This window comes from Erinaceus europaeus, chromosome 7 (assembly GCF_950295315.1).
Source record: "Erinaceus europaeus chromosome 7, mEriEur2.1, whole genome shotgun sequence".
Classification (NCBI taxonomy): domain Eukaryota; kingdom Metazoa; phylum Chordata; class Mammalia; order Eulipotyphla; family Erinaceidae; genus Erinaceus; species Erinaceus europaeus.
This window is the reverse complement of record NC_080168.1, coordinates 14,085,566-14,104,880: the sequence shown is the minus strand read 5'-3', so window position 1 is coordinate 14,104,880 and position 19,315 is coordinate 14,085,566. Positions and strand designations below refer to the sequence as shown.

General features: G+C 47.4%; 3 protein-coding genes across 4 annotated transcripts in view; 1 reads left to right on the top strand and 2 right to left on the bottom strand.

Moving 5' to 3' along the window:
* Window positions 1-8,353, bottom strand: part of MROH2A (maestro heat like repeat family member 2A) — a 61,391-nt gene extending 53,038 nt beyond the window's left edge. For both annotated transcript variants that reach the window (XM_007520514.2, XM_060193823.1), the window contains exons 1-5: window positions 8,178-8,353; window positions 4,569-4,665; window positions 3,790-3,971; window positions 1,255-1,386; window positions 953-1,115 (exon numbers count right to left, since the gene is read on the bottom strand). In XM_007520514.2, the coding sequence (XP_007520576.1) occupies window positions 953-1,115; window positions 1,255-1,386; window positions 3,790-3,971; window positions 4,569-4,653 (562 nt within the window). In that variant the 5' untranslated portion in view covers window positions 4,654-4,665; window positions 8,178-8,353. The remainder of the gene's footprint in view (window positions 1-952; window positions 1,116-1,254; window positions 1,387-3,789; window positions 3,972-4,568; window positions 4,666-8,177) is intronic.
* The window catches only part of HJURP (Holliday junction recognition protein), a 105,828-nt gene that overhangs the window by 64,006 nt on the left and 22,507 nt on the right, over window positions 1-19,315 (top strand). The gene's annotated exons all lie outside the window — the stretch shown is intronic.
* LOC103111223 (uncharacterized) overlaps window positions 13,108-19,315 on the bottom strand; it is a 28,993-nt gene continuing 22,785 nt past the window's right edge. Inside the window, exons 6-9 of the mRNA XM_060193395.1 lie at window positions 18,827-18,958; window positions 17,707-17,794; window positions 16,581-16,800; window positions 13,108-14,378 (exon numbers count right to left, since the gene is read on the bottom strand). Of these exons, the coding sequence (XP_060049378.1) occupies window positions 14,075-14,378; window positions 16,581-16,800; window positions 17,707-17,794; window positions 18,827-18,958 (744 nt within the window). The 3' untranslated portion in view covers window positions 13,108-14,074. The remainder of the gene's footprint in view (window positions 14,379-16,580; window positions 16,801-17,706; window positions 17,795-18,826; window positions 18,959-19,315) is intronic.

Sequence of the window (19,315 nt, the reverse complement as noted above, 5' to 3'; positions counted from 1 at the left end):
GACACCCGAGCTCCAACGATAACCCTGGAGTCAAAATTAAAAAATATTTTTTAAACTTTATCTATGTATTTTAATGGAGAGAGAGACCTACAGAGCACTGCTCAGCTCTGGCTTATGATGGTGCTGGGGATTGAACCTGGGACCTCAAAGCTTCAGGCAGTGTTTTTTGAAGAACCACTATGATGTCTCCCCAGTCCAATAATAGTTTTAATTGATCCAGAGAGGCCCATGGCTCTCCTTCCCCAGGGCAGCACTGAGAGAAAGACTCTGAAAGAGAGGGAGGGAAGGGAGAAAGACAAACCTAGAGGGGCAGAGAAGTGAGGCAGAGAGAGACTTTGAGGAAAAGGAGCAATGGGAACTTCAAGAATAAGGAAGCAACGGTGAGAGGCCAAGACAGTTTTTTTTTTTTTAATTATCAGCAGGGTTATTGCTGGGGCTCCATGTCAACCCTAGGAATCTACCACCTCCAATGGTCATTTTTTCCCTTTTTTCTATTTTATTTGATAAGACAGAGAGAATTTTTAGGGGAGGGGCAGAGAGAGAGGGAGATAGAAAGACACCTGCTGCCCTGCTTCACTGCAGGAGCTGGGACTCAATGAGACCCTTGTACATGGTAACGTGTGTGCTGTCAGGTGCACAGCTGCCGGCCCTGGCAAGGACTCTTGATAGCCACGAGAGACTCAATTTCTCTCTGTCCTATCCAACAAAATGGGGGGGGGGGAATGGCCACCAGGAGCAATGGATTCTGTAGTGTAGGCACCAAGCCTCAGCAATAATGCTGAAGGCAAAATAATAATAATAATAATCAATAAACTTAGTTTTACTAACGATAGAGATGAGGAGAAAGATGATAAAGAAGAGTGAGCAAGAGGCAGAGACCAGGAACCCCACCCCAACCCCCAGGTCAGCCTACAGGGTACAGAACTGGGGACAGAGGACATTGGGCCCCTACCGTTGCCATTGGCCAACTTGGCCAGGGTGACAATGATAAATTCCTCGGCGAGGTGGAGGGGCTTAAGGTGGTGCTGCAGCTCATACATGACCAGGCTGAAGTGGTTTCGGGACAGAGCCACCAATGTGTCGCTGGCTGCCTCTGCCTGCACATAGCCCTCTGTCTGTGGGGGGGGGAGGAGGAGGAATAAGCTCCCTCAGCTTCCCCCCTCAACCAGCGAGGTCACTGGACAAGGGTCTGGGACACCCCGGGTTGTAGGTCTCCAGTGGTCCAGCTCCTGGCTTGGTCCCATGTCCTCGTACCTCCAAGACCTCCCTCATCTCCTGGGAGGCGACAGAGACCAGGTTCTGAACACACTTCTCATCCAGCTCTCCCTCCTGCTGGATGATCTCCTGGAGGGTGTTGTAAATGTTGACCTTGCGTTGGGTGGAGATCTGGGGGGAGCAACATGGCGGACATGAAGAGCCTGGACAAAATGATTGGTGGTGGATCTGGCCTGGACTCAGATGCACCCCGCTGTCTCCTCCCAGACTCCATCTGTCCTGTGCCCCCAGTCTCCTCAGTCCACCCCAGCTACAGACCTCCATTGCTGCATGCCCACAGTGCCCCCCCACTGCCCTCCATCCAGCTGGCCCCTGTCCTGGAGACCCTATAATTCATAATGTCTGTTAAGCTTACACTGATGTTTTCCTACTGTCCCATTTCCACCATTATTAGAATTAAAGAGTGCCTGGCGGCCGCAGTAGCTCACAGTCCCTGCACTCTGATGAAAGGGTGTCTGGTGAAAGTCATGAGTTAACAAATAACCAGTCAACAGACCCCAAAGGCAACAGCCGAGAAGTCATATACAATGACAGAAGCCACTGCCCCTCTCAGGGTGTGGAAAGGGCAAAGGAGACCTGAGGTTAGACACAAGAGTTTTGTGTGGTACCATACTCAACATGATGAGTGACATTTAGGACAATAAGTAGTCAGACATTAACTACCCTGATTTATGTGTCTTAAAAAAAAAAAAGAAAAGAAAAGAAAAAATGTTTTGACAGAACTTGGACTGGAGTTGGTGTATTACATCAAAGTAAAAGACTCTTGAGTTGGGGGGGGAAGAGTTCAGGTCCTGGAACAGGATGGCAGAGGACCAAGTGGGGGTTGTATTGTTATGTGGAAAACTGAGAACTGTTATACATGTACAAACTATTGTATTTACTGTCAACTATAAAACATTAATCCCCCAATAAAGAAATTTAAAAAAAAAGAAAAAATGTTTTGATGTTTCTAATTCCTCTTTAATGTGATCCATACTTTGGTCAGTCAAAACCACAAGGGAGAGGGGCCAGGTGAGGCTGCACCTAGGTAAGCACTCACATTACAGTGTGCAAGGACCTGGGTTCAAGCCCCTGGTCCCCACCGAGAGGGGTAAAGCTTCCCAAGTTGTGAAGTGGGGCTTTAGGTGTCTATCTTTGTCTTTCCCTCTATCTCCTCCTCCCCTCTCAATTTCTTTCTATCTCCATCCAAGAATAAATTAAAAGATTTTTTGAAAAGATTCTAAAATAAATAAATAAGATTCTTTGTACCAAAAAAAGAGAGAGAGAAGAAAGAAAGAAAGGGAGGAAGGGAGGAAGAAAGAAAGAAAGAAAGAAAGAAAGAAAGAAAGAAAGAGAAAGAGAGAGAAAGAGAGAGAAAGAGAGAGAAAGAGAGAGAAAGGGAAAGGAAGGAAGGAAATATAAGAGAGTGTTTGGAGGAGCTGGGTGCAATCTCATTGAGGGGTGTATCCCGGTGTGGCCACCTCCAGACACTTCTTTCACTGTCCTTTGGCATCTGGGGTGAATTCATTTGATCCAAAGTTCACACTGGAAACCTTGGAAGCCAGAACCCCTCTACCTGGTCCTGTCCACCAGCCACAGATCTGTTCTCAATTCCCTATCTGCACTCTGGCTCAGTCAGAAAGTTGGTAAAGGGTCAAAGGGTGAACCGGAAAGGCTCTCCCAAGCTTGGCAGTGCCTCTCTTTGAATGTCCAACAAGGAAGGTTTGCCTGAGCCCTTGACCAGTGAGGGAGCATCTGAGATCAGGAAATGGGTCTTAGTTCGTTTTGATTTGCAGATAGCACTAATCACCATTCACAAAAGCTGGATCAGGATGGGAACAGATAGAGAGGTTGTGCAACCTGGAGCACACCTGGAGAGAGTGCTGGGGGGAGGAGGTGTTGTTGTGTAATCAGGAAGGAAGGCCTGCCCCTTGGGAAAAAAGGCCAGGTTTGTACAAGGGTCCAGCTTCTAGGAAACCGGCCTCCTGCTGGGGGCGAAAAGGAGGTCACTTTTGGATGGTCCAGGGAATTTAGCCAGTTGGGAGACCACAGGAAGAGGGATCATATCTCCATATATACCTTCTCTGCGGGAGTCTGGTGTAGACAGCCTTGGCCTTGCTATGCTTGTCTTGAAGCAGTGGATGGTAGAGGCATGTGCCTTGTCACCCAGAGGGTCCCATGACACTACCGGCAGGAGATAACTGTATGGACTCAGTTGTTCAGTGCCCTGTGGTTCTGAACCAGCACTTCCCAGATTTCCCTTTTCTTTTCTTCTTGTTGCTGCTGGAGTGGATATGTTCCCCTAAACACTCCTAAGCTCCCCCGCAAGCTGCCCCTGGGGTGCTGGACACTGTCCCCACCGACCCAGCCTCCATGTACCCCACTTCTGCAGTCATCTCTGTGCCCTGCTTGTCTCTGGCTCCAATTCAATAGCTCACTCTGGGACAAAAGGGCCAGACAGCATGTGCTAGAATACAGAGGAACTTCCAGAAATGGTAGGTGAGCGGCCACTTGGTCCTGGGGCCAGGGTCCTACCTCTGGCACCTTCAGGCAGTGGGTGAGGGTTCTCAGCACTACCGACGGCTCTCTGGTGGCCTTCTCCATGATGATCACCGAGGCCAGTGTCTTCCGCATGTCGGGGCCCGCCCCTACCATGTCCGGCCTCACCGTTGAGTTCTCCATGATGTTGAGGAGGTTGTTGACTTGCTGGAAGATGCCTGGGACAGAGGTGGTACAGATGCAGTGCAGGGATGACGCAGAAGGAATTATCCCCAAGAACCCATGTTGCTGACCTCCCCATCTTCAGCCTGACCAGAGGGGAGGAACTGAGACCTCACATGGGAAATCGTCCTCAAGGAGGGGCTGGTAAGTAGTAAGGAGCAGGCATTCTAGGCTGTGGTTAGCTTTCCCCTTTCTTTCTTTCTTTCTTTCTTTCTTTCTTTCTTTCTTTCTTCCTTCCTTCCTTTCTTTCTTTCTTTCTTTCTTCCTTTCTCTCTTTCATCATCTTATTTTTCTTATATTTGATAGGACAGAGACACCCATAATACTGCTTTACTGCTTGTAAAGCTTCCCCTTTCCCCTCTCCTGCTGCACTGGTGAACATCAGGGCCTTGAACCTGGGTCTTTGTACATTTTAATGTATGAGTTCACCTGACTTTGGGCCTTTTCTTTTAAAAGAAGAGAGAGAGAGAGAGAGAGAGAGAGTATTACTCTAGCACATATGGTGTCAGGAATTGAACTTGGGACCTCTTGTCTGTAATTCCCATGCTCTACCTGCTGTGCCACCTCCTAGCCACTGTGGGTGGCTGTCTTACCCCCATCATCTGGTTCCGGGGGTCCTGGTTGCTCTGTTTCCTCAAGTGGGCCCTCACAGGACTCTTTGGGTGCTATTTCTGCCATATCTTCCTCACACTCTTTGGAGAGAAATTAGGCTTGTCAGATTCTCAGCATGTTGGTAGGCCCCAACACTCCAGCAAACTGCTCTCTCACACACACCCTGGGGGATCCTTTCTTTGAGGTGTGGGTAAAATGGGGACTATTTCTGTTAAAGAAACCATGAATGGCCACACCAACCAGTCTGAATCACTCCTTCTGAACCAGCTGCCTGTGAGAGCCAGAAGTCAGAGCTCTGAGAGAATGGTTCTGGGAAGAGGCTGCACCGCAAACCTCCTGACTCTGTGCAGGAGCAGGGACACGGGGACCTCAGACAGGACCTGCATCAGCCAGCAAGGCACACAGGCGACAGCCGGTCCAGGATGCCCATCCCAGAACCCAGAAGAACAGGTTAATTGGGCAGAAAAAGAGTAATATAAAACAAAATGCCCTTCCTGGAAGCCTCAATGCAGAATCCCAGATATTAGTGTCCCCTACACACACACACACACACACACACACACACACACACACACACACACTATGGCCTCCCTTCACCAGGACCCAATTTTTGGACCAATTCTCTCAGAACAATGTGAGAACTGATCCCAGATTCAAGACCCTCCTGGTTTCAACTCCTTGGTTTGATTCTTTAATAAACTCACCTTAAAAAAATTGAGGCTGGGAGTCGGGCTGTTGCGCAGCAGGTTAAGCGCAGGTGGCGCAAAGCACAAGGACCGGCATAAGGATCCCGGTTCGAACCCCGGCTCCCCATCTGCAGGGGAATTGCTTCACAGGCGGTGAAGCAGGTCTGCAGGTGTCTATCTTTCTCTCCTCCTCTCTGTCTTCCCCTCCTCGCTCCATTTCTCTCTGTCCTATCCAACAACGACAACAACAATAATAACTACAACAATAAAACAACAAGGGCAACAAAAGGGAATAAATAAATAAAATAAATATTTTTTTAAAAAAAATTGAGGCCAGGGAGTCGGGCAGTAGTGCAGCGGGTTAAGCGCAGGTGGCGCAAAGCACAAGGACCTGTATAAGGATCCCGGTTCGAGCCCCGGGCTCCGCAACTGCAGGGGAGTCGCCTCACAGGTGGTGAAGCAGGTCTGCAGGTGTCTATCTTTCTCTCCCCCTCTCTTTCTTCCCCTCCTCTCTCCATTTCTCTCTGTCCTATCCAACAATAATGACATCAACAACAATAATAAGTACAACAATAAAAAAAATTTGAGGCCAGACAATGGCGCATCTGGTTAAGTGCACACATTAAGTGATCAAGGATCCAGGATCAAGACCCTGGTCCCCACCTACAGGGGGAAAGCTTCACAAGTGGTGAAGCAGGGCTGCAGGTGTCTGTCTCTTTCCCTCTCTCTATCTTCCCCTCCATCTCAATTTCTTTTGTCTCTACCCAGTAATAAATGAATGAAAATATTTTTAAAAATTAAAAGAATTTAAACACCGACTAACAATCTATCTTGTGTTTCTGGGGTATCCCCCACCTCCTACCCACTACCCCCCCTTTAATCTACTTTTCTCTCAGTGTTGCTCTCATCTTCTGCTGGTTTGGACCTTGGAGAGGAATCTTCACCACCAGGTTCCAGATGCTACCATGATACCAAATGGACATCCCCAGGCACATGATCCCACCAATGTGTCCTGGAGCCCTGCCTCCCCAGAGCCCCACCCCACTAGGGAAAGAGAGAGGCAGGCTGGGAGTATGGATTCACCTGTCAATGCCCATGTTCAGCGGGTAAGCAATTACAGAAGCCAGACCTTCCACCTTCTGCATCTCATAATGACCCTGGGTCCACACTCCCAGAGGGATAAAGAATAGGAAAGCTATCAGGGGAGGGGGTGGGATATGGAGTTCTGGTGGTGGGAATTGTGTGGAGTTGTGCCTCTCTTATCCTATCTCTTATCCTATCTTTTTTTCAGTGTTTCCTTTTTATAAATAAAAATTGGGAAAAAAAAGAATTTAAGCATCTGTCCTGGGAGATAGCATAATGATTATGCAAAAAGATTTGCATGCCCAAGGTTCTGATGCCGCAGGTTCAATACTGAGTACCACGATAAACTATAACTAAGAAGTAGCTCTGGTTTAAAAAAGAAAAGTCTGAGTATCTGTTATTTCTTTTTCAGTTAACACTTCTAACCCCTAGGATATAGTTAAGGTGACAGACAGCCATGTGTTGTCACTTTCTCTCCCAAGAGTCCACCTCAGCTAACTGGAGATATATTCTTTCATTGATTTAAAGAAGTAAACCATTACCTTAACTGCCCATGGGGGCTGCTGTGTAGCCTGGAAGGAGGAACGTCAGTCCCACACCCACTGGGCTCTGCCCTCCACCAGGTGACCAGAGAAGAGGCTTGAGCTCCAGAGAGGAGGTGGCCCTGATATGACCTCCTTCCCCAAAAAAGGTCTCTGCTAGGTTTTACCCAGACTCCTGACCTATAGACATACACAATGTCTCCTGTTGCCAGGACCACCTTGTAGAGCACGCACATCCTGGGTTCAGCTCCAGCTCCAACCATATGGAAAGACCATGGACAGTGAGTGCCCTGGAAGCTGCATGGATGGTAGAGCAATTCTTTGATGTCTCTATTTTTAATATATTATTTATTGTTTTTCAAGGAGAGAGAGATACTGAGGAGAGAGAGAGAGACTGAGGCTAGAGCATTGCTCATTTCTGGCTCATGGTGATGCTAGGGATTGAACCTGGGACCGCAGAGCCTCAGACATGAAAACTGTTTGCATAACTATTATGCTATCTCCCCAAGCCTTTGATGCCTCTCTTCTCTCCCCACCTTGCTCTCCCTGTCTGTCTCTCCTTTGTATATGTGCCTCTCTCTAACATAAAGAGTCAGAAAGTAAGTCAGTCAGTGGTAGATGGCACCACCCACTCATGAAGCCCTGGCCTTGCATCAAAGTAATAATAATAATAATATCAAATGATGCTGTTCTAAGCCTCTAAGCTATGGTGACTGGTATACTCACTGTACCTCCTCACTTTTAGATACTGGACACTAATGATTTCTGAAAGCACAGTTGGTAATTCCCATCATCTCTCTTTAGAGATTTCTCAACATCACCATCCTCTTATTTCCCCTTTCCTTCTTCACGCACACACACATGCTAGGGATTGAACCCAGGGCCTCAGGCATATGAATCATGAGGTCTACCACTGAGCCTCATGAGCAGAATCAATGTTAGCAGCTTCTGAAGTATCGACAAACCCCCATAAGGGTGACAAGATGGAAGCTGAGACACTTCCGGTCCTTCCTTTTCCTGTCCCAAGTTGCTTCATCCTCAAACACTGTCCTGGCCCCACCCTTTATCTCTCTTGTCCTTTCTCTCCTGGGGGACACTTTAAAGGTCACCTGAATTTCCAGGCCTGACACCAAAGAGGTCTTATGTTCAGTTTCTGGCAGCACCATAAGCCAGAGCTGAGCAGTGCTCTGGTGTCTGTCTCTCTCCATATCTCTCTTCTCCCCCCTCCCTGTCATAAAAATAAATAAGCAAAGGACCACTTTGGCACTTAAATACTGACCTTTTTTCAGAACCCACTCCTGGATGGAGCAAAAATCTACCACAAGACAAAGGTCTGTCCTTAGCCTTATATACATCAGCGGGGAGGTGAACACCAGATGGATGGGCTGTCAGAGAAGAGATACCTGCTGGGTCCCTCCATTCTAACAGAGATGAGGAATGGGTCTCCTGGAAGGGGGGGGGGGTCTCATCAAAACCACCACCGTTAAGTCCCAGGCCCTTGGAACTCTGAGCTCTAACTGCCTCCTTGAATCTCTCATGAGGCCCAGAGCATTGAGGACCACATAACAACCCACAGTTAAAAAACCCACGTTTTATTGTCATTAAGTGTCTTTGCTACCCATGTGTACTGTGTGTTACAATAGTCTGTGAGGAAATGGAAATGATGGGAGTGAGTGATGTGGGGAGACAGTCACTGGAGGCCAGGCCTGGAAGTGCAGTTAGTGTCCACTGGAACAGACCAAAGCTAGGAAGGGGCTTCAAGAAAGACAGATTAATTAGTAAGATGACTCAGGGCAAACTGAGGATTTGAACCCAGAGAAAAAGAGTCCACTTTCTGAGTGCTGGTCTTACCCTTCTGAAGTTTTGGCCTCAGTTATATACAGTACACCTGGGTGAAGAAAATGGGCAATGTGGACACAGATGGGCATACAGTTCTTCTGGCAGAGAGCAGCAAAAGAAAACACTTAAGTCATGTGAAAGAGAAGAATTTCCTGCAGAGATTCGAAAAAGTGCTCCCCTACCCTGCTGACTCAGACATTATCTGTGAGAAGGACAGAAGAACTGAAGAATATAAAGATTTCTTTCTGTTCTGTGAGTTGGGCAGTAACACAACAGGTTAAGCGCATGTGGCACAAAGCACAAGGCTTAAGGATCCGATTCGAGCCCCTGGCTTCCCACCTGCAGGGGGGTCGCTTCACAGGTGGTGAAGCAGGTCTGCAGGTGTCTGTCTTTCTCTCCCCCTCTCTGTCTTCCCCTCCTCTCTCCATTTCTCTCTGTCCTATCCAACAACGAACGACATCAATAACAACAACAATAATAACTACTACAACAATAAAAAACAACAAGGGTAACAAAAGGGAATAAATAAATAAATTTTTAAAAAAATTTTTTAAGTTGCTCTCACTTAAAAAAAGTATTTCTTTCTGTTCTAGAGGGTGCTTCTGCAGACATGAAAGCCAGGCTGTAAAACTGGTTCTTCTGGTCTCTTTCTCCTGCAACTTCACTGTGGCAAGGAGGTGCTGGCCTAGGTTCCTGGCTTGCTTTTGCTGACTTGAGGACTCTGCAGCCACTGGCTCAGCTGTTTCCTGGGGCAAGGATATGTCAGATGAGCAGTGGGATAGTGGGAGTGCCCTTCAGTCTACATCAGGGTAGCCACATAGAAGGAATACCAGCAGGGTCATGGGTGGAGGACCCTCCTCCCCAGGGGAATCTGTGGTAGCAGAGTGGAGGAGGGAGACCCTCTGGTAGACTCTCTTTAGTATTAATTTAGTTGTTTTGGGTAGAGACAGAACTTGAGAGGAAAGAAGGACACAAAGGGAGAGAGACATCTGCTTCTTCACTTATGAAGCCCCCCCCACCCCCACAGATGGGAACTGGGGGCTAGAACCCAGGTCCTTACACACTGTTATGTCTGCACTCAACTGGGTGTCCCACCACCAAGCCCCTTGGAAGAACTTTAGAAGGGAATAAACCCTCAAAGACAGGTAAAAGGGGAGAAACACTGCTTCCCTAAGACAAAAGCGCTAAGGATTTCATTTCCCTTGTAGCTGTGAGAGAGAACTGGTGGAGCAGTGTGAGCTAGTGGCCCGCGGACCCCGTTCTCAGCAGCACAGGGCATGTTGGTAAAGCAGGGCTTGTTAGGTAGGTTTCCCTTTCGCAACTTCCCTACCTAGCCAACAGGGAGTTTCTCACTCTCTCCAGGCCCCTCCTTAGAGGCAGTGTGGACAGAAGGCAAACCCCACTGTCCCACTGCTCACCTGAGATGTCCCAGCTTGGGGCAGGTGCTGAGCTGGTTGCTGTGGAGGCCTCAAGTCAGTGGAAACAATCACCAGCTTTATTGAAAGGCACCAGGCATCAAGACCAGCACTTTCTCTGGCAGACTGCATATGCCTGGGGGAGGGGAGCAGAGGATAGCCACACAGCCTGGCATTCATATCTACAGAAACACTAACATCCTTTTTTGTTTATTTTGCCTCCAAGGCTGGGGCTCGGTGCCGACACCACGAATCCACTGCTCCTGGTGGATATTTTTTTTTCCAATTATTTTTTGATCCAATAGGACAGAGAGAAATTGAGAGAGGAGGGGGATACACAGAGAGAGAGACAGAAAGACACCTGCAGACATGCTTCACTGTTTGTGAAGCATCACCACTGCAGGTAGAGAAACCTGGATCCTTGAGTGGGTCCTTGTGCTTAGTAGTATGTGCACTTAACTGGGCACACCACCATCTGGCCTCGCAGATTCTTTTTTTCTTAGAGTGTCATCTGGGAATGAACCCAGTTCCACTGCTAAGTGGTCTCCCTAGGTCAGGTTTTTCAAATGTATTCTATTTATTTATTTATTATAGTGCAATGTGAGATAGATAGATAGATAGATAGATAGATACCAGAACAGTGCATAGCTCTGGCTTATGGTGGTGCTGGGGATTGAACCTGGGCCCTTAGAGCCTCAGGCATAATCATTATTCTGTCTCCCCAGCCCTCATGATGTATTTTAAAGAGAGGGGAAGAAGAGACAAAGAGAGAGAGACACCATCATCTAGGTTGCCTCCATGTGGTCCTGGAACTCAAACCCAAGGCCTCAGGCATATGGTAAGATGTGTGCTTTCTATGGTGAGCTATCTCCCAGTCCCACCATCTCTGCTACTTGCAAATAAAGATAAACACTATTTGTAGCAACCTGTGAGTTTGATTCTTGAATGACAAGATCAGACAGAAAGTAGGCAAGTGCTGTAGATGGGGTGCAGAAGCTGATGAGGCAGGCTGCCTGATATAGGGAGCACATTTGGGGTCATCTTCCTGGCTCACAAGCCTCCTTTTCCAACTGCTGGAATCAGAATTTTAGGCTTGGGGACCAACATGTTTTTACTCTGTGCTCAACACTCCCAACTGGACAAGGACTAGACATGTGAACCAGCTGGGCCAATCAGCATCTTTCTCCCAGGAATTGGGACAGGTCTAGTGTGTGGTCTTTGGGTGGTTGGGAACAGAGGAGCATAGAAGGTTAAAAAAAAAAAAAGAGGGAGTTGGGCAGTTGGGCGGTAGCACAGCAGGTTAAGCGCATGTGGCGTGACCAGCATAAAAATCCTGATTGGAGCCCCTGGCTCCCCACCTTCAGGGGAGTCACTTCACAGATGGTGAAGCAGGTCTGCAGGTGTCTGTCTTTCTCTCCCCCTCTGTCTTCCCCTCCTCTCTCCATTTCTCTCTGTTCTATCTAACAACGATGTCATCAATAGCAACAACAATAACTACAACAACAATAAAAAAGGGCAACAAAAGGGAAACTAAATAAATAAATACCAAAAAAAAAAAGATTTCTTTATCAGAAAACAAAAACAGATAAAGGTGAATAGCTCAACACCAAGGGCAGAAAGGGAAAATGCAGAATATAACTTAAATTGGCTCTGGTGTATTCCATCAAAGCAAAGGACTCTGGGGACAGGAGTCGGGGGTTCTGTGTGTGAAGGGGACTTTGGGGTCCTGGTGCAGGACAGTGAAAAAGGACCGAGGTGGAGAGTGAGAGTGTTTAGTGTCTAGACACCCATCATGGGGAGATGAGACACTATACCCATGTGTCAACAGCTGTATGGTAAACCATTAGCCCCCAGTTAAGTGATAAAAGGAAAAAAGCCTCTTTTAAGGAAATAAAAGTGGATGCATGCAGACCTCATAGTGCAATGGATCCCGGGAACCTATGTGGTAGAACACTTCGTGGCCACCCGAATCAGCTTCTGTGTAATTTAAAGTCCCGGGGAGAAAACTCATGCCAGTCTGAAGGACAAATGAGTTACAGGGATGGGGAGATAATGGTTCTGCAAAAAGACTTTCCTGGAGAGTCAGGCAGTCGTGCTGCAGGCTAAGTGCACATGGAGCAAATCAAAAGGACAGGAGTAAGGATCCCAGTTCAAGCCCCCAGTTCCCCACCTGCAGGGGAGTCACTTCACAGGCGGTGAAGCAGGTCTGCAGGTCTCTTATCTTTCTCTCCCCCTCTCAGTCTTCCGCTCCTCTCTCAATTTCTCTCTGTCCTATCCAACAATGACATCAATAACAATAATAACTATAGCAATAAAAAGGGCAACAAAAGGGAATAATTAAAAAAAGAACAAAATTAAAAAAAAACTTTCCTGTCTGAGGCATCAAAGATCCCAGATTCAATCCCTAGCACCACCATGAGCCAGAGCTGAGAAGTACTGTGGTAAAAAAAAAATATATATATATATGAAGTCCAAGGACCTGTGCAAGGATCTGGGTTCAGCCCGGCTCCCCACCTGCAGGGGGAATTTTTACAAGAAGTGAATGAGGTCTGCAGGTGTCTCTTTGTCTCTCTCTCTCCCTTTCTACCTCCCCCTCCTCTCTCAGCTTCTCTTGATCTCTGTCCAATAAAATGGAAAAAATGGCCACCAGGAGCAGTGGATATATAGTGCTGGCACCGAGCCTCAGCGATGACCCTGGAGAGAAAAAAACTGAGCAGTTCTAGATATATTTGGCATAGCAGCAGTTGTCAAAAATAGAGCGATTATTATTTCTAGGGGTTGTGATTACTGGTGGTTTTTATTTGTGTGTGTGTGTGTGTGTGTGTGTGTGTAGTTCTAGATTATTCAGATTATCCACCAAACCACACATTACTTTTGTAACTCAAATTGATAAATGAACAACAAATAAATGCAACACCAATGAAGAGAAAAAACACCTGAGGAATAAAATTTATGTTAATTCATTTATTTATTCTTCTGTCCTGGGCATCATCAGAGTAACTCCATTTTCTGCACTCCCTGGGATTTCATCAAATTCAAGTCCATTTGGTAGGGGCAAGAGATCAGCCTCTCAAACACAACACACACCAATCACAGACGTCATTCTCCCCCCATCACCCTCCCCCCATCAGAAATCAGACTCTGCTCTCAAACAATTTTATGCCATTCTATCATTTCAACTGCAGGGAAATGCATCTCTAAGGGTTAAGTATTTCCCTTTAATTAAAAAGATTTGCTTATAATTGATTTTTTTTTTAACAAGACAGAGCATCACTCTGGCACATACTGTGCATGGGTATTGAAATCAGAACTTTATGCTTATTAAGTTCTGTGGTCTACCAGCTGTGCCGCCTGGGGGGGTGGGAGAGGGTGGCAGCATTTCTCTTGCTCTTAAATGTACTGACAACAGGCTGTGGGGCTAGCTCAGTGGTAGAGCAAAGGACTTGCATAGGAAAGCGCCAACCCCCCCACAGGCCCCAGGTTTGATCCCCAGCACCACAGATGGTCGGGGCGGGGGGGGGGGGGGGAATAAGTATCCACTGACATCTGTGAAGCATGACTTTCAATCCTTACTACTTGTGGAATCAATCATAACCATCTAAAGGAGCCAGATGATGATGTCAGAGCTTGTATCTGCCAGGCCTGGCTTCCCAAACCAACCTCTTTTCCAGGTAAGGGAAGTCTTGCAGAGTGAGGTCCCACCTGTCAGGAGAGATGGGAGGTCCTGCAGGTAGCAGAAAAGGTGTTCAAGTATCTCTGCCTACAGGTGTGACCATTCTATTCAAATGAAATACTGGGGCGGGGCAGAAGGGGCGGAGCAACTGCACGACAAACAAGAGTTTGTTCAAGAGGGACAAGCTCAGGGTGGGTTTGTCCCTGGCTCTGCCCACTGGAGGCGGCTGGCTTTTCACCCTCTGCTTGCTCAATGCATCTTGGACTTGTGGCTTTTCTTGGGAGCTCGCTGCTCTTTCTTCCCGAAGCACTTGCGGTAGCAGAGGGTGCACAACTTGTAGGCGATGAAGATAACCCCCAGCACCACGGCCAGGAGGAAGCCTATCACGTCCAGGGAGTGGTACTGGTACCAGGTGAGGTCGTGGGCCGCCGGGCGCAAGTGTGGAGCTCCTTTGTGCCGCATCACGAATTCCACCCAGAACACTGCCAGGTCCAGTGGCTCGATAGGCCGGTCCTTGTGCAGGCTGGATAGACGCATGATGTTCTCCTTGTAGCTGCAAACAGAGATGGAGTGTCTGCTGGATTGGGCTGCACCGCCCTCCCTGCCCACCAGGGGCGCCACCACTCTCTAGGTGCCATCAAAACGTGTTAGAGGGGCCCAGGTGGTGATGCACCTGGTTGAGCACATATGTTACAATTCTCAAGGGCCCATGTTCAACCCTTCAGCCCCCATCTGCAGGGGGAAATAGGGCTGCAGGTGTCTCTGTCTCTCTCCCTCTCAATCATTTCCTTCCCTTTCTATTTCTGGCTGTCTCTACCCAATAAATAAAGATAATAATAAAAAAACTATTTTAAAATGTGCTAAAGAAACCTCTATTATTTTTGTTTATTTATTTATTTTTATTTTTGTTTGTTTCCAGGGTTATTTCTGGGGCTCAGTGCCTGCACTATGAATCCACCACTCCTGAAGGCTATTTTTTTCCCCTTTTGTTGCCCTTGTTGTTTATTGTTGTTGTTACTGTTGTCACTGCTGCCATTGTTGTTGGATAGGACAGACCCCACCTCTCCCAGTAGTCTTTTTGTTTCCTTTCTTTTAGACAGAGGGTGAGAGACACAGAGAGAGAGAGATAGAGAGAGAGAGAGAGAAGGAAAGACACCACAGCACCACTCTATTGATCTTGAAGCTTCCTGCTTGCAGCTGCTCCCATGTGATAATCCAGGGCTCAGACCCAGGTCCTTGTAATGAATGGTAACTTGTAAACTCTAGTGGGTTAGTAGCCAGCCAGCCCCATGACTTTCTAAAATCGAGAGAGGAGAGGAAGACAGGGGGAGAGAAAGATAGACACTTGCAGAACTGCTTCACCACCTGTGAAGCAACCTCCCTGCAGATGGGGAGCTGGGATCCTTGTGTTGGAGAGGCAGTGGGGGCCATGAGATTGTATTTATTGAGCAACCAGGACATAGCAGCTTCTCCACAAAGAGTAAAATCTTGGAAGCTCTAAGAAAGTGCACTTTCTGCCATTTGCACTACTGCCTGGCCCCCTGAAACCTCTCTCTCTTAATATTTTATTTTTGCTGTTTATTTTGGTTAAAGACAGAGAGGAAATAAGAGGGAAGGGGGAGACAGAGGGAAGAGAGAGACCTGCAGAAGCTTCACTGCTCATGAAGCTTCCCCTCCCCCACCCCCTACCCCCACAGGCTGGAACTGAGGGCTTAAACCAGGGTCCCTGCACACTGCAATGTATGCACTCAACCCAGTATGCCACAGCCTGGCCCCATTCTTATTTTTTTCTAAAGCTGCTCAGTCAGTTTAAGTTCTTCTCTTGCTTCATCTCTTCCTTTTTGTGCCATTACTATCTGATCTTGAATCGCCACGTGCCCAGCTGTCTAAGCTGGGAATGGAAAATGAGAACAACAAAAAAAGAAAGAAAGAAAGAAAGAAAGAAAGAAAGAAAGAAAGAAAGAAAGAAAGAAAGAGAGAGAGAGGCAGTGGGGGCCATGAGATTGTATTTATTGAGCAACCAGGACATAGCAGGTTCTCCACAAAGAGTGAAATGCTTGGAAGCTCTAAGAAAATCTCCAAGACAGAGTCTATACATAAAGGAAGGCTTGATAGGATTTGTGACTTGCCCTAACACGTGTGTGTGGACACTCACACGCACCAACTCATGTGCTCTTGCGTGCACACCAGACATGTCTGTAGTCACGCATGCTCACTCTACTCTCATCCACTGTGCGTGCAAGAACCCACATCCATACCCGAGTCTGTGAACACACGCGCACGCACACACACACACACACACACACACACACACACACACACACGTGCACACACCCATGTGCACCATGCTCCAGCAGGCATGTGTACACTCACAGACATGCTGACACATGCACACACAGCGCTGGACGAAGTTCACCAGTGGTCATTCCTTCTTCCTGTGAGGTTTTGAGCCACCTGTGGCCAGTGAGCTTGACCTCAGTAGCACCATGTTCATGCAGAGATCACTGGATCTGCTGGCTTTGGCCTTTTGGATCATTTTCAGAGCCGTGGTTGAGCAAACTGGCCTTTCTTTTAACTGTCAATCTTTGTCTGTGATACCCCCCATCTCCCTTTATGTATCCCCCTGGACAAAGAGGGCACCAGTTTCAGAGAAGGGCAAAGCTGTCCTCCTAAGACCGTTTTCACATTACAGTATTTATCATGGTCAATATAACAGCCCAAAGAAGGATGGCCTCCCTTGGTACCATCCTGTTACCTTTCATCATTGATGACAGTTTTTAGAGCATTGGCTATATCATCTGAAGTCATGTGCAGGACGTTCAAGGACACACCAGCTCCCCTAGACACCATGCGCTGGGCATTGTCCATCTGGTCACCAAACAAAGGCATCATCACCATGGGGACACCATTGCAGATGCCCTCGTAGATCCCGTGGGAGCCAGCGTGGGTGATGAAGGCGCGGGTCTTTGGGTGGCCTGAGCAACAAAACAAGGAGGGGAGGCTGGTGGTCAGCTTGATGAGTCTCACAGCCTGACAGCTGCTATGTTGTAGCACTTGAAGGACTCAGCCTGCCTCACACAGAGCCCTGGCTGATACTTGCAGAAGAAAAGATGGGTTGAGTGGCCAGCGAGATGGCTCAGCGGTAAAGCACAGGGCTCCCAAGCATCAGGTCCTGAGTTCAGTCACCAGCAAGCATGTACTAAAGTGATGCTTTTGTTCTCTATCCCATAAAATATATAAATCTTCCTTTCTTTCTTTTTTTTTTTTTGCCTCTAGGGTTCTCACTGGGACTTGGTGCTGGCACTAAGAATGCAATGCCCCTGGCAGCCATTTTTTTCTCCATTTTATTAGATAGGACAGAGAGAAATTGAGAGGGGAGGGGGAGATAGAGAGACAGAGAGACACCTACAGACCTGATTCACTGCTTGTGAAGTAGCCCCACACACACAAATGTGGGAAGCTGGAGGCTCAAACTCAAATCCTTACATGGGTCCTTGCGCTTAGTTAAGTATACTGGGTACACCACCCCCTGCCTCCCTTTAAATATTTTTAAAGGTACTTATTTGTTGAATAGGGACAGAAATAAAATGAGAGGGAAGGGGAGATAGAGAGTGAAAGAGACAGAGAGACACCTGCAACTCTGCTTCACTACTCACAAAGCTTCCCCTTTGCAAGTGGGAGCTAGGGGCTTGAACTTGGGCCCCTTTGTATGGTAACATGTACTCAACCAGGAGCAGCACAGCCCAGCCCCAGATACATAAATCTTCTACAAACAAATATGGATGAGATGGCCACTAAGGTCTGTGGAGTCAGGGCCCTGTCCAGAGCAGCCCTGCCTGAGCGTCTGGCTCACTAAACCCTGCCTGCTTCCACCTACATACCGAGCAGATCGTTTTGCGGTAACCACTTGACGAGGATCGTGTTCTTCGCCAGATTTGAGGGTCGAGGGCCAGTGTACCTCCACAGGACCTTGTAAAGATCAAAAGAACACAAGCTGATGACTTTTTTTTTGAAGCTTCCTGCTTGCAGCTGCTCCCATGTGGTGATCCAGGGCTCAGACCCAGGTCCTTGCAATGAATGGTAACTTGTAAACTCTAGTGGGTTAGTCACCAGCCAGCCCCATGACTTTCTAAAAAAATCAATTGTAGTTACATTTGAAGGAATATAACTTTGGCAGAGGTAGGAGGTATAGTGATTAAGAAGACTCCTATGGGCTATTAAGAAGGCTTCTGGAGGTATTAAGAAGGCACACCTGGTTAGGTGCACATTTCACCATGCAGAAGGAACCATGTTAAAGTCCCCACTCCCCATCTTCACAACTGATGAAGCAAGTGCTGAAATGTCTCTCTGTCTCTCTCCCTCTCTATCTCCCCCTTCCCCTCTGAATTTCTCTCTATTCTATCAAGTATAACAGAAAGGAGAAATAAAATAAACAAAAAAAAAAAAAGGAAAAATGGTCACTGGGCGTGATGGATTAGTAGTGCAGGCACTGAGCCCCAGAGAGAAGCCTGGTGGCAATAAATAAATAAATTAATTAAAAGGAAGGTTCTGGGGGTCTGGGCATTGTGAATCTGTGAAAATCCATCAAACGTTTACAAGTTGTGCATTTTTCTGCACATGAAGAGAACAACTGCTGAATAAAACAAGTGACTACACACACAGGAAAACATGATAAAAATAGGAAATAAATTCAGTGTCCTAACCAATGGCTTTTGGGAGAAATGTTCCCTTTCACTATGAAGCAACACTGTCCTGTCTGTTTTTGAAAATAAATGGCCCCTTAAGACTCTTTGGAGTCTCTTAGAGAACATGAGCACTCCAAGGGAAGCACTGGGCTTAACAGAAAAGCCAGGAATGAAATTGCAGAAGGAGCTCTGGACTCACAGCTGGCAGGTGGCAGGCAGGGGAAATGAAGCCTAAAGCCTAGCTGCTAGAGGGGTAGATGTTGGAACAAGTTTGGGGTTGAGGCAGGAAGTTAGGAAGTGTGTGGCTTCTGCTTACCGTCTGTGGTATTCTGCCCAAAGCATCAGCAATCTCCATGGCTTTCTTCTCAGGAATCTCAGACACCATGGAGCCCAAAGAGAAAACCACAATCCCATGTTCTCCAGAGGCATTGATGTAAGCTTCAAACTCCTGGAAGCAGAAGAGAAAGTCCTAGTTAGTTTTGCTCTCATGTTTTTGGTGAACACACTCAGTGGTGAATGAGCTCTCTTCCTCCTGAGTATGATCCAGGTGTGTGTGTGTGTGTGTGTGTGTGTCTTCTGGTTTACAGAGTTATCTCTTTGGTGCTGCTCTGAGAAGTAGAATCCAGATGATGGGCTAATTTCACCAACCCCCAAAGAGAAGCAATCAGAGTTAGGATCAGATCTATTTCCTGGGGTTTCGAGGAGCTGGGAGGAAGAAGAAGGTTTTCAGGGAGAAGGCAGAAGGAGAAAACATTCTTGGGAAAGGAGAGGGCCTTCTGGAAGGTGCTGTGACAGGAGGAAGATG